Source organism: Culex quinquefasciatus, chromosome 2 (assembly GCF_015732765.1).
Source record: "Culex quinquefasciatus strain JHB chromosome 2, VPISU_Cqui_1.0_pri_paternal, whole genome shotgun sequence".
In the NCBI taxonomy this organism is placed as follows: domain Eukaryota; kingdom Metazoa; phylum Arthropoda; class Insecta; order Diptera; family Culicidae; genus Culex; species Culex quinquefasciatus.
The window spans coordinates 123,641,821-123,655,027 of NC_051862.1; the positions used below are offsets into that span (position 1 = coordinate 123,641,821).

Below are 13,207 nucleotides of genomic sequence, written 5' to 3' on the forward strand. Positions count from 1 at the left end.
AATAAAATTTGGTTTATAGGACCTTTAAAAAAAAAACTCCAGAAATCAAGTTTTTTCGAAAGATGTACAAACTTTTTTTACATACTGTAGATTTAATAGACAATCACACCCTGGTGGTTGGTCACTTTTTCGTTTGACACTTTTTTAGTTTGTACCCCGTTGGTTGGTTAAAGTCAAACTAAAAAGTTACGAACTGTCACTTTTTACCAGCCCGGGAGCATGTTGACAGCTCCCATACAAACTGAGCGTACCCCGTTTTGTGGGCCCAGTGGGCCTAAGATGGCGGCCTTCGATATTATCTAGCCAAACTTTTGAAAATGGCGAATAGTTTAAGGTGAAGCCGTTAATCATTTTTGAAGAAAATTGATCATTACTATAAAATATTCTGTATTAAATTCAATTTACCGAATTTCAGCATCAAAAGGAATCAGCATGTGCCCATTAGAGCCTTCTTGAAGCCACTGAAAGAATTTTTGATCTAAATCGATTGTGCTTCAAAATTTATATAATTTTGTGGCACAGTCATTTACGTCCTAGTTGGCAATCATTGATTAATGACGATTTTCATAACTTTGCAAGTAATGGGATAATCGTTACCAAAAGGACTCAGCATATGTAGGGCACTATTCTAAACCACTTGTTGAAGGAATTTTGTCAAAATATTGAAAGCGACGCAAAATTTATAAATTTCAACGAAAAATCAGGACAATGATGGAAGTCTTCACGTTAAATAACTACACTCAAACCTCGATGGTTTGACACCAACTGTTGTCAAACGAACGGGGTCACTTTTTAGTTTGACACCCCTTTTACCCGGAGTTCACACACACTATCAAACGTTTGTTTTGATAGTGTGCGTAAGCGCCGTGTAAAAAGTGACAGATCGTCACTTTTTAGTTTGACTTTGACCAACCAACGGGGTACAAACTAAAAAAGTGTCAAACGAAAAAGTGACCAACCACCGGGGGTTGAGTGTATAGTTTTTGCCTTGTTTTAGTTTAAAACGACAAATTTAGCATTCGGGAATAATTTTCTTTAAAAATCTGTTTAGAGTTACGCCACGTTCAAATATAAGTCTAGAACAGTTGAAGCGAGCGTGCCGCAAAAGCCGTCACGAAAAAAAGTTTCCTATGCTAATTTTGAGTTTCGTATTTGATGGGCGGACTCCGACGAGGCCCACTTGCCTTCTGTCGGTGAATACGCGCAACTCACGAAAACTGTCATCTTAGGGTCCGGTTGCTTTTTACACGGCGCTCGCGCACCCTATCAAAACAAACGGTTGGTAGTCGTTTGACGTCAGTTGGTGTCAAACCATCGGGGTTTGAGTGTATTAAAATCAAACTCATATTCGGTTGCTTTAGAAGGAGTATGGTGAAGCACTATTCAGTTAATACACCCCAGATTCGATTAATCGAAGTCTTTGAGAAGGTTCACTTCGTTTAATCGATTCACATTTTTTTACATTGTCTTGTTTTGGGTCGTTTAGCTCTAATATGAAATTAAAAATGTTCTAAAGTGTATTAGATTTTTTTAAATTCAAGATGTCGGTCAAAATAACGGTGATAAAATAGTGAGAAAATCCACATATACATATGCTGTCATGCCATGGCACACTAGGATACGTTATCCATTAGTGGACCCCTTTCCTATAGTGGACCCTCTGAAGGGTTTTTGATGAAAAATTCAATAAAATCACAATTTCAAGCGTGTTATTGTCTACAAATCTTTTATTTGGCATGTTCAGCATCATTTAAACCAATGTTGACTGATATTTAACTGTCCTTTTCACCAAAATAAGTGTTTTGAGTTCGACATCTGAAATCAGCCATGGCCACTAGCATTTTCACAACAAAACTGCATTTATATTTTATGATTGAACTAACTATCCAATCATTTTTTGACTGATTATTTAACTTCAGCAAGTCGAAATAATGTAAGTTTAAGGAACTTTACTAAAATAAAGCGAAGAACTGCTCATTTTCGAGCAAAAATTAGGGGGGTCCAATATAGGACAACAAAAATCAAACCAGTGTTGCAAATGAGTGATAAAAAAGCTATCAATAGATTATCTCTGCACCAAAAATATCCGAGAGTATAGTGGCCGTCACTATAGCTTGTGAGATCTCTTCTTGTGTCTCGTGATTCCCAGCGATGTCATTCTCTCTCTATCACTCTTCCCCTTTACCCCGACTATGCGCTCTCACCGCTGAGTCTCTCAATCTCTCCAAAAACTGCAATGAGAGAACGCGAGATGGCGATTAGGATCCGACCACGCATGACGTCCCGTCAAACTGCGTTTGCGAAATTGGTTTTGTGGCGGCTTTTGTGGTTAAACGCTTTTGCGGTAGGATGATCGTGGAAGCGGGAATGAGAGAGAAAAGGAAAATGTCAATCGCGAGTGGGCAAGCACGAAAACGTGTTCGGCTATGTTCGGCGCTGAGAGTTTTAATGAAGAGAGAAGAGCAGTTGTATTTGAGGCATGAATATTCAGGCGGGATAATTGTAGTTGCTGAGAGCTGATATTTTGATATTTTAACAACCCTGAATCAAACTTTTCCGAAAGTGGACCCCTGTTAATTAAACCTTCAAAAATAAAGAAAACTGTGTATTTAAGCAACAGTTTCTCTTAAACATACAATAAATGTTTGTTGTTATCAACCTAAACGCATATATTTTTCAATTATGAGTATAAATATAGCTGTTTCATGTTAAAAGTACCAAAAATGCTGAAGCCGTAAAAAAAATATAATTAATCAAAACTATAGTCAATTATACTTAACTGAAGCATCATAATTGCAGTTTGAAATGATATTTTATAATAATAAATCAAGAACAAAACTTTTTTTTTAAATAAACATGCGTGGTTTTATCAGCAACTGTAAACAAATCTATTGTTTAGTTTTGGTCAACCATTTATGTAATTAATATGAAAAAATGTGCAATCAAAACTACTTTTTTTAAAATTATTTTATGTTAACAGTGGTTTTTGAAACGTTTTCTCTGATCTTTTTCGGAAATAAATGTGTTTAAATGTCTGTTTGGTTTTGTTGTTGTTTGGAGCCAAATTTGTTAACAAAACATATTTGTTTATGATAAAAAGTGAGCAGAATCCATCTTTTATTCATTATATCTATCATCAGACCTACACCATGCATCAAAACATCAAATATCGGATAAATTTGGTTTAAAAATAACAGTTTGCCTATAGTGGACCCGGGTCCACAATCGGATTATGGACCCGGGCCCACTATAGGAAAAGGGGGTCTATAAAAGGAAAAAAACTTTTGTTTTCCAATGGCTATTTTTCTGCTCAAAAACAAATAAACTGATGAAACAAATAGTCAAAATTGTTCAAAAGTCTTCAGTTTTCATTGTTTTGGACAAAGGGTTATGAAAAAGTGCTTAAAATATTGAAAATTTGTGAAAAATGTGCTTCGGCTCTACTAGGGGGTCCACTAATGGTTAAAATACCCTATTTGGTACCGTAACGCCATCTTCGCTTAAAAATCTGGATAAGCCCGAAAAAACTACAACATTTTTTTAACCTTTTATGGGTCCATTGCTCCTAAGACCTTCAATGTGCCTATTTTCGACCTACCTTCTGATTGGTTTGGTCGCAGTTTAGAGATTCTTTTTGCAACGGGGTTGTGCAACCCACATAGGGTATATGACCCTATTTTGGACCTAGTACCTATTTTGGACCTATTTTTATTAATCGAGGTAGTTCAGGCTTTTAAAGTACGAATTCACTGAATCCAACCAACAGAAAGTGTAGGCAGGATCGTTTTGTATCTTACCTCTTCCAAAAATGTTAACATTTTTGATTGATTCCGCTTTTTCAGCCACTTTTTCCAACGCCATTCGAAGTTCCTTTCATTTTCCTAGCACATCGATTAGGTCCAAAAATTCCGGCCTCGTTGCTTATCAGATTTGGCTCGCGACACCTTGATGATTTTTTCTGTTTTGCACTAACACCAAGCAATTTCGTCCGGTTTCCGAGCAATGTAACAGTTGTTTATTTAATTCTTTCTTGTTTTCCGTCACTAAACCATTGAAATAACTATTCTATTATCGAAAAAAACTCATTTCAAAATATTTTTTCAAGTCAGCCGCGTTGGATCAGTTTTTGGAGCTACTTTGCCGTCGGTTCAATGCTATCACCAACACATGCATAACAAGGTGTTGCCAGTTTTGTTTATCAATTTATTTCGATATTTCATTGAAATTGATTGAAATTTTTTAATTTAATATTTTGAATTGAATTTCTTTACTGTAATTATTTGAAAGAAATCTAAGTTTTAAAAAGCAAATGATTAACAGAAACAACGAAAATATGTTTTTTAAACGATAAAAATGCAAATTGATGATAGAGATTTAGATGATTGTTAGGACCGATTGCCAAGTATCCCAAAATTTAAACTGATGTTGATTTATTTTTGTCTTAACATCATTATCACCAATTTAGCCGCATATATTTTTAATTTTTGCTTCAAAAAATGCAAACTGGCTACCCTGTTGGAATTGAAGGGGAAACGATTGAAAAACCTAAAGGGTCTAGTTCATTAAATCGGCATCTGTCACCGTGACAGGAGCTGTCAACATCGCTTACGAGTGCTTTTTGAAAAAGTCGTATGAATTAAATTTAAAAAAAAATCTTGAGTTAGTTTTAAAAAGATCCTAAGCGCTAGCTGTAAACAAATCAATTTTTCGATTAGTTCTCGATCAATTTACGAATTATAAATAAAAAATGCTTTGAATTATCATCTGCACGTCTTTTAAATCTGGAGTTTTTTTTTAAATGGTCCAATAAACCAAATTTTCAATTGGGTCCTAAAATGAAGCTTAGATTGCTGATATTATTGTTTCCAGCAATATAGCTTATTTTTCTGAGTACAACGACCCTTTGTACGACCACAAAGAGTTTAAAATGGATTTTTAAATCAATATTGAAAAATTAACCTCGCGATCCTTCTTGACAGGAAAGCTCCTACTTGACAGTTCGTTCCAAGGGGACCATAGTTGATCCATCAAAAAATGTTGTCTTGTCAAAAAAAAAAATTGCTTTAAAATGAAAAAAAGTGATCAGAAATGGTTTTTAATCGTGTTTTTTACCGTTGTACATAAAAATTGACTTAGGGCTTTAGAACCCAATTTTTGCTTTTTAGGTGTTTTTTAATACCCCTGACTCAAGGCGGTTTCAAAAACACCCAAAAAGCAAAAACTGGAAATTTGGTTTATTGGACCTTTTCAAAAAAAAAAAAAAAAAAAACTCCAGAAATGCTCTTTACTGGAAAACAAACAAAATTTGGTTTGGTTCAGAAAAAAAATCAAATACGGTCGGAGATCGTGAAGGCTTTTAAGACGTATTGCAAACTAAACAGAGAAATATACATTTGGAAAATCTATTTTTTGTAAATTTTATCTGATTTTTGCATATTTATCTATATATAATTTTTAAAAATACAGGTATAACGCTTTTTTCACAATTGGCAGCGTTGGTTTATAATACATTACACTTTTAAATTTAACCAGCTAGAAAAATAAAAATCTTCGAAAAAAAATAAGCATAAGAGGTTAATGCGATGTTAAAATTATGAATTTTATGATTTGAGACATATAGCCGGGGTGACTTTGATAGGTTTGATATTTTTCCGCAAAATGAAGAGTAAAAATTGAATACGTACGGAATGGTATGGAATCATACTGACCGTGGTAGAGAAGTGCTCAAAGTACCTCATGAAGAACTTTTCATGAAATTTTGAAAAGTTTAAAAAGTTAGTTAACTATAACTAAGAAAATGTTGATAAATAGCATTATTTTCATCTTCTCAACGTGTCATGATTTTTTCAATGAACATGATTTTGAATCGTAAAACGGAATGCATTTTCGGATTCTTCGGACAATCTTCTACTAGGAAAAGGTAAAACAAGTAATATAAATATTATTAAATATTATTTGTTTTTGAAGCATAATTTAAAAAATCTCATAATTTAAAGGCATTTCCAGTAAAACAAATTTCATATAAAATGTGAAAACTTTTGATTCATTCTTTAAATTCAGTTATACATGTAATATAAATCCATAATTTTATAAACAAAACTAGTTTCAACGAATTTCAGGCAAAGTTCTGAATTTTTAACAATATTACTTAAAATTTATATGTATTATATTAAAAATCTTATAAACATAATGAACTAAGTATTAACATAAATGATTTTCTTAAAAATTATATCAGCAACCAAAGTGATGGTAAGTTCAAAGTAAAACTAATGTTTGAAAACCTCAAATCTGCTTTTAACAAGACAAACTATGACTATCAAAGGCACCCTGGTATTCAAACAAAGATTTTTTTCAAATATAACATTGTTTTCAAAAAGTGCAACATGTAGTTAAACTTTTTGTCAAGCAACTGTAAAGTTTAACATGGCAGATGAGAAAGTTTCACACCAAGTTACAAGCTATAATCTCCCTTTAAAATTTCTTGATTGTTTAATAATATTTGAACATAAGCTCTGCGTAAAATTTAGAACCTTTTTTCATTGTAACTTGTTATGTATCTGTGTCATTCATTTAATTTTAAGATAAGGTGTTTTTATTGCGAGTAATAACGGGTTGTCTTTTATGTTCTAATGCTTGAACAAATAGGTCGTAAGAATATGCAAATTGTAAATAGGACAGAGACCTGCTGAAGATGCGTGAGTTTCCATTCAATATGATTAAAACACTTTTTCAAATTCAAATCCTTTGTTTCATCATAATTGTTTAATTTCTGAAATAAATATTTTCCAAATTATAATCGTGGATAGGCCCTTTGGTTTATCAAACCGAGTTTTTGTAAGTGTGCGTGTTGCCGCCGCACGCCGCTATTCGAGTTGTCCAAATTTCAACCAATCAGAGTGTGGGTCCAAAATAGGTTCAGCGATGTCTCCAAAATACATTCAATAAGTCCAAAAAGCATCCAAAAAATGTTTTACTTGAAATGCTTATAACAATGAAATGGTTAAATTATTTTAAATTTTCAATAGTACACTTTGTTAAGCATAAATTAAGGCACAAAACAATCCTGAAACGAGCCAAATTAGTTAGACCGTTCTGAGAACTATGCGAAATATGTTGACGCTTTGCATAGTAGGTCCATAATAGGGCCATATACCCTATAAGACATATTGGTTGGAGATTCGGGGGACGGCTCTCATTCGTGTGCTTGGCGATGAAAGCCGTGATGCTGAGGGGTGTCAAAAAGCGGTAAGCAAAAGTGGTGAAAATTGAAAATGAAAATGGAATGGGCTACTAGGAACTTGCCAAGAAAAAAGTGGAGAGTAATTTATTTATTGCTTTACTTCTAATTTAAGAGTAAAAAGTGAATTATTTCTGCCCACCAAAATCAAGATAATGACAGCACGTATCATTCTCAAGTGGCAAAATTGCACAATTTCGTTAAAATAAGCTTGGTAGACCGAAAATAGGTACTAGGCCCACAATAGGGACAAATACCATGATTCTTCAACAAAATGCTATATTTTGTCTTGAAAAAGTAACGAATGATTTTTTTACATTTTTCAATGCTTAAAACACGTCTGAATCTTTTAAAATATTTAAAATAGTACAAGTGATTGCAGGGTGACCACTCAAGTCGGGATATCGGAAAAGTCGGGAAAAAGTCGGGAATTCGCCAAAATCCGCAAAAAATCGGGAATTTGTTATTTTTTGTCAAAAAGTCGGGAATTCTGAGCATACTTGTTTGAAAATTATTTTTCAACTTTTGAACAATTTTAAAATTGAAGTCACTCATTTCTGCTTTCGTTACTTTCTTTAAATTTAAAGTTCTTTTGACTATTTCAATATATTTGAGTGATTATTTTTTGTTCATTAAACAAGAGGCAATGTCAATGAAAAACTAATATAAAAATAAATCTTAATAGATTTTATTTAATTTTGTCACATAAATTGAATATTTGAAAGCAGATTTCAAATTGAATGTGGCAATGTTTTTTTGTAAATATTATTAATTGTTTAACTAAATTCATTAAGTAGTTTAAAATATGTTTTTTTTCTCCAAATGTTACCCTTGAACTTTTTTTGTGAGTATGGGTAAATTACCTACCATAAATAAAGCTTTATTTTCAATTTTCGGAAAACTTAATTATCGCATAAAATCCAAAATTGAAAAAAAATTACGTTTTTAAAACATAAAGAAAATTTTGAAAATGCAAAAAAAATCCAGGAAATTTTGAGTTTTTTGCAATAAAATTGTTTAAAAAATTAGTCTCATCAAACATTTTGCTTAAAAAAGTGAGAAAACATACAATCATATCACACTAAATTTTAATTGAAAAAACAAACAGTTAAATACTGACCACCAGATAAATTAGCATTGATTAAAAAATTAAATATCAAAAATTACAAAATTAAAAAGGGAACTTGGCAAAAACATTTTGTTATGAATACCTTGACATTTTTCTAAATCCTTTAAATGAATAATAACAGCAGTTATGTTTGAATCATTCTTTGATTTAAAATGATGATGAAGTTTTAAAAAAAATAGGAACGAGATTTTAAGTTCAGTTATCTTTAACTTTTTGTCATTTCCAGTTGAAACGAAGTATCAAACTATACGTTTGTCAATTTAAAAAATAACATGGAAGTTTTAAGTGTTGTTTTTTTTCAAAGACTAATTGTTTGTGCTTCTATTCTAAATCATAATAATGAAATTCAATTTTTGAAGTTTTTTTATTTGTTGTTTAATTTCTGTAATTACAAAAATGCCTATATTTGGATTTTTTTTAATTCACTGAGAATTTTTTTTCGGTGGTTAATATTTACTTTTTTATAGAAAGCTTTTTGTTTGAAATCATTATTTAGTCGGGAATTTGAAAATTGAATTTGAGTGGTCACCCTGGATTAGAAATAACATAAAAAAATATCTGCATTACATGCTTAACCATAAAGTAATTTGAGTTGATTTAAAGCAGTTTTAGAGGTGGAATCATTTTCGTGTCTTCAACATAGAATGTATTGTTTGGATGGGAACTTCTAGCAGAATGCGACTTCTTATCGATCTTATATTAATTTTCCTTTGAATAATTTAAATTTTTATTTAATTAATTAAATAATTCGTATTTTTTTCTCTCCGTCGACTCAATTGGCATATAAGTTGGTGATATTTGAACAGAACAATCATCACTATTTTTATTTAAAAGTTATTTATTCGTGCATCTTAGCCTAACAAGTTTAAAAATAATGTGTGATATATGCTTGGATTGTTTTCGCATGAAGACAAGTTGACATTATTTTAACATAAATAAAGTTTAGATTCTCAGCTTAGTTACTGCGACTAAGGTGTAATCAAAATACTAACTGAAAATATTCGATTAATGAATATTCGTCTAACAAGTAAAATCAAATGATGAGTTCGATGCGACTAGGCCATATCATGTTTACCATCCAGGCGTTTTAGCTGAAAAGAGAAGATGTAGGAACATTGTTTAGCAATTTATTAGTTACAAAGGATGAGGAATGTTGGTTTGTAAACAATACGACACAAATCTACAATGAATCTTAATGACGGTTGGACACGAAACACACTGAAATACCTACTCAATCATGCATCATCATCGATATATCTCAACTTGATGTTGATTTTATAACCCTAAATAACAAGCTTTTAAACAAATGAAACGTTTTAAATGATGTTTAACTAACCTCCTTCTCGTCGGCAACGGCTCGGTAACGCTCCGAGGCGGAGATGGCTTCCGAAGGAGCAGCCTTGAACACTTGGCTGTACAGCAGAGCGGCACAAACGCCTCCTAGAATCGGACCGGCCCAGTACACCTAAAATTATTGAAAGATGGTTAAATTTTATTATGATTAAAACAAAGTCAATAAAATTACCCAATGCTGATTCCAGTTCTCGTTGATGAGGGCAGTTCCGAACGAGCGGGCCGGGTTCATACTGGCACCGGTGTACTCCACCACACCCAGGTGGCCCAGCGTCACGGTGAGACCGATGGCCAGCGGGGCCACGAACCGCGAGTCCGGTTTGTTCTCATCGCACACGCCAAACACGCACAGCACCAGGATGAAACCGAGGAAGAACTCGATGCCCAGTCCCTGCATGTCCTGGACGTGCTCCTTGAGGCCGGTGTGTCCCAGGCCATTTTGGTACGCTTCCGGCAGCAGAGCCTTGAGGGCGGCCGTCCCGGCAACGGCTCCGGCACACTGCGCGACCACGTACAGTCCGGCGCGTACGAGGCTCACCTTGCCGGCAGCGAGCAGACCGGCGGTGACCGCTGGGTTGATGTGACCGCCGCTGATGTGGCCAATGGACTGGAAGTGAGGAAAAAAGCGGTTTTTGTGATTATGCTTTGTTTTATAAGTTATGAAATTTGGTTTTCGATTCCAGAAACGAAAATAGACATTTTGACCATGGCTACATTTTTGATTTTTATTAAGCGGACTTTGTTTTTGGATTTTAATCAATTAACAATGTTTTTTGTTACACTAGTCATGTCTGTAACATAACCACCTGTTTCTTTTTCGTTCAAAGTTTTTATGAAAATTTAGGGCAATTAGTCGCTTAAAAAAAATAAACTTTTTAAAAATGTTACACCCCCTCCCACCAATTGCCCATACAACAAAAAATCAAACTGGACGTTTTCGACTCGGTTTAGGGGGAGCTTCCATTCATCTTGATTCAAAAGTTTCCAAAAGTTAGACCTAAATACCAGCATTTTATACGTCGTTAGATAGGTTATTAAGTTACCTTTTCAAAAAGTTTAAAAGCATAGAGATCTGGCAAGTTGCTAGTGGCATGGCAATTATGACCGGATCCGCCACCCGAACTATCGTTGGAAGTCCTTCCCTACAATTCTAAAAGCTTGAAAATCTGGCAACCCTGCCTCAAGTTTTGATCACCTAAGTGACATTTATGTACTTTTTGAAGCCGGATCTTTTTGTTTTTAGTTTGTTCCGAACCAAAACCAAGTGACCAAGACCCCAAGACTTAGTGTTCGATGTGTGACACATTTTTGTAAAGAGTGAGGAAGGCACCAATCAAATAAGTGGTTTTGGTTGGTTATTGCTAGTCGTTTCTTTTTGAAAAAAATTAAGGCAAATCTTGTTAAATTTAAAAGATTTTGTCCCCTTTTCCAAAGTTTACCCAAACAATCAGGGGCCAGAAAAACAACACTCAAATTGGATTTTTTTTTAGTGTATTGTTAACTATTTAGAATACATTATAAAACGGTTTTTTTTTATTTATTTTTAACAAATGTACACCTTTTTTTGTATAACTTTTACAAATTTTGAATTTTAGGATTACAGTTCGTTAAAAGACGTAAAAGTTAACTGTAATTATGATGTATAAAGCATATTGTGGTAATTTTTGTCTCTGAAATTTTGAAATCAGGCTTGAAATTTTGTTTATTATTAGCTTCGCGGCTTTTTTTGACAGAGAGTATCTTACTTGACAGCTCGTTCCTAAGGGGGCATTCTTTTCCAAGACGCAAAAAATAGGATTTCTGGACCCCCTCCCCCCCTCGTAACAAATTTTCTATTCCAATTTTATAAATTTTTTATGGAGCGTAACACCCCCCCTTCCACCCCTCTTCCCAACTGCGCTACGCAATAAAACAGTTTTTTTCAACCTTTTACGTTCCATTCCCCCCTTGGCATATTTTAAAGAACTAATCCTCTCCCCTACCTTTATTTTAAAGTTATTGGTTTCAATGCACACATATAATCACAATTTTAAATTTTTACATAAAGATTGTAATTGTCATAACAAATTAAAGGCTAGTATGCAGATCGGAAGGAATGGGGTCAAGAAACAGCTTTACGAACAGCAGAACAAAGGAGAGGGAGCGATTTCTTGGGGCTTTTCTTCAACCTCTCTGGCTTACTTTCGCTGCCGGTGCTGCCCATTTGAATTTTTTCTTGACCGGTTTCTTCCGAAGTGCGTATACCGCTTAAAGTGTAAACTACGAAATAAACTGAAGTAAAGACAACGTAGGTATGATTTTAAAAGAGATATGATTCACATTTGCTGTCCATTTTTATTTTAACGCAAATATCATTTGAAGATTTCTAAAGATCGGTTAATTTTTAACACTTACATTTTGAAAAAAAAATGAATGAATTAAAAATCACAGAAATTTTTATTTTTAATATTTTTTCCTTTAACTGCTCATATTCAATCAAATAAATCTGGTAGCTACCTGACATGTGGCGTCGCGGTGTGCATCAAGCTTTCATAGCATGCTAAGGAAAATTTGATGCTTTTTCTGGGAAACCCGTAGATTCCGGAGACATCGGATTGTTTGCCGATGCGCCAGCTCTAGGTACAACGAATCCGTGTGCTCTCTTCGGGAAAAGTGTTCTCCAGACCATTCTCCTTAGGCCTGACCATACCAGAAATTGGCGCGTGATTTTCCCAGACCTGTAGAAGTGTTTGAACAAAAAGTTCCAATTTCCCATAGTAATTCCCATGTAAACTTTAACCCTGATGCGCGCAGCCAGTTTACAACCAAATGCGCTGATTTTTGGCATGAAAGTCCCTATGGGCATACTCTACAAGGGGAACCATACTAAAACTTGATCGGGGAACTTTTTGAAAAACGTACCCACCCTAGCAAATATCTTATGACAGTTTTATTAAATTTGCTTCTGTTTATTTCCACTAAACTATTTTTGTTTAATATGCAATTCAGTGTTCAGTGAAAAAAAAAAATGCTTGGAATGTTTCTAACAGGCTTCACTGAACACCAAGATCGGGTGCGCCGTGGTGCGGTTTTCGTGTCACTAGAACCCAAACCGAGCTGCTTATTGTCACACTATAGCAACTGTACCGAAAGAACCTTGGTACACCACCGGTGCACCCAACTGTATACCAAGATGCAACTCAACAGAATGGTTGATCCAAGTAAACCGGAGGGGACATTGTTTTGATTAAAGTTTGTTAGCCATCATTCACATCTTCGGGGTGGCCTGGCGGTTGTGATCTCCATCTTTTAATCACGAGGTTCCTGGTTCAATCCTGACATAAATATTTTTGAGGTTTTTTTTTTCAATTTTTATTATCAAAATTAGTGATTACATACATTAAAAAAAACTTCTTCGAACCTGCGACGCTCTAGTCAAAGGGTTAAAACATTGAATGGATTTTTGTAGTGGAATAGATAAAACGTTCTGTATACCTGTATGCCTATTT

The 13,207-nt window shown here is 34.1% G+C and overlaps 1 protein-coding gene across 1 annotated transcript in view; it reads right to left on the reverse strand.

Annotated features, from left to right (window-relative positions):
- Positions 1-9,186: 9,186 nt before the first annotated feature.
- LOC6048892 (aquaporin AQPAe.a) overlaps positions 9,187-13,207 on the reverse strand; it is a 34,704-nt gene continuing 30,683 nt past the window's right edge. The window contains exons 4-6 of the mRNA XM_038254022.1: positions 9,892-10,326; positions 9,703-9,831; positions 9,187-9,457 (exon numbers count right to left, since the gene is read on the reverse strand). Of these exons, the coding sequence (XP_038109950.1) occupies positions 9,422-9,457; positions 9,703-9,831; positions 9,892-10,326 (600 nt within the window). The 3' untranslated portion in view covers positions 9,187-9,421. The remainder of the gene's footprint in view (positions 9,458-9,702; positions 9,832-9,891; positions 10,327-13,207) is intronic.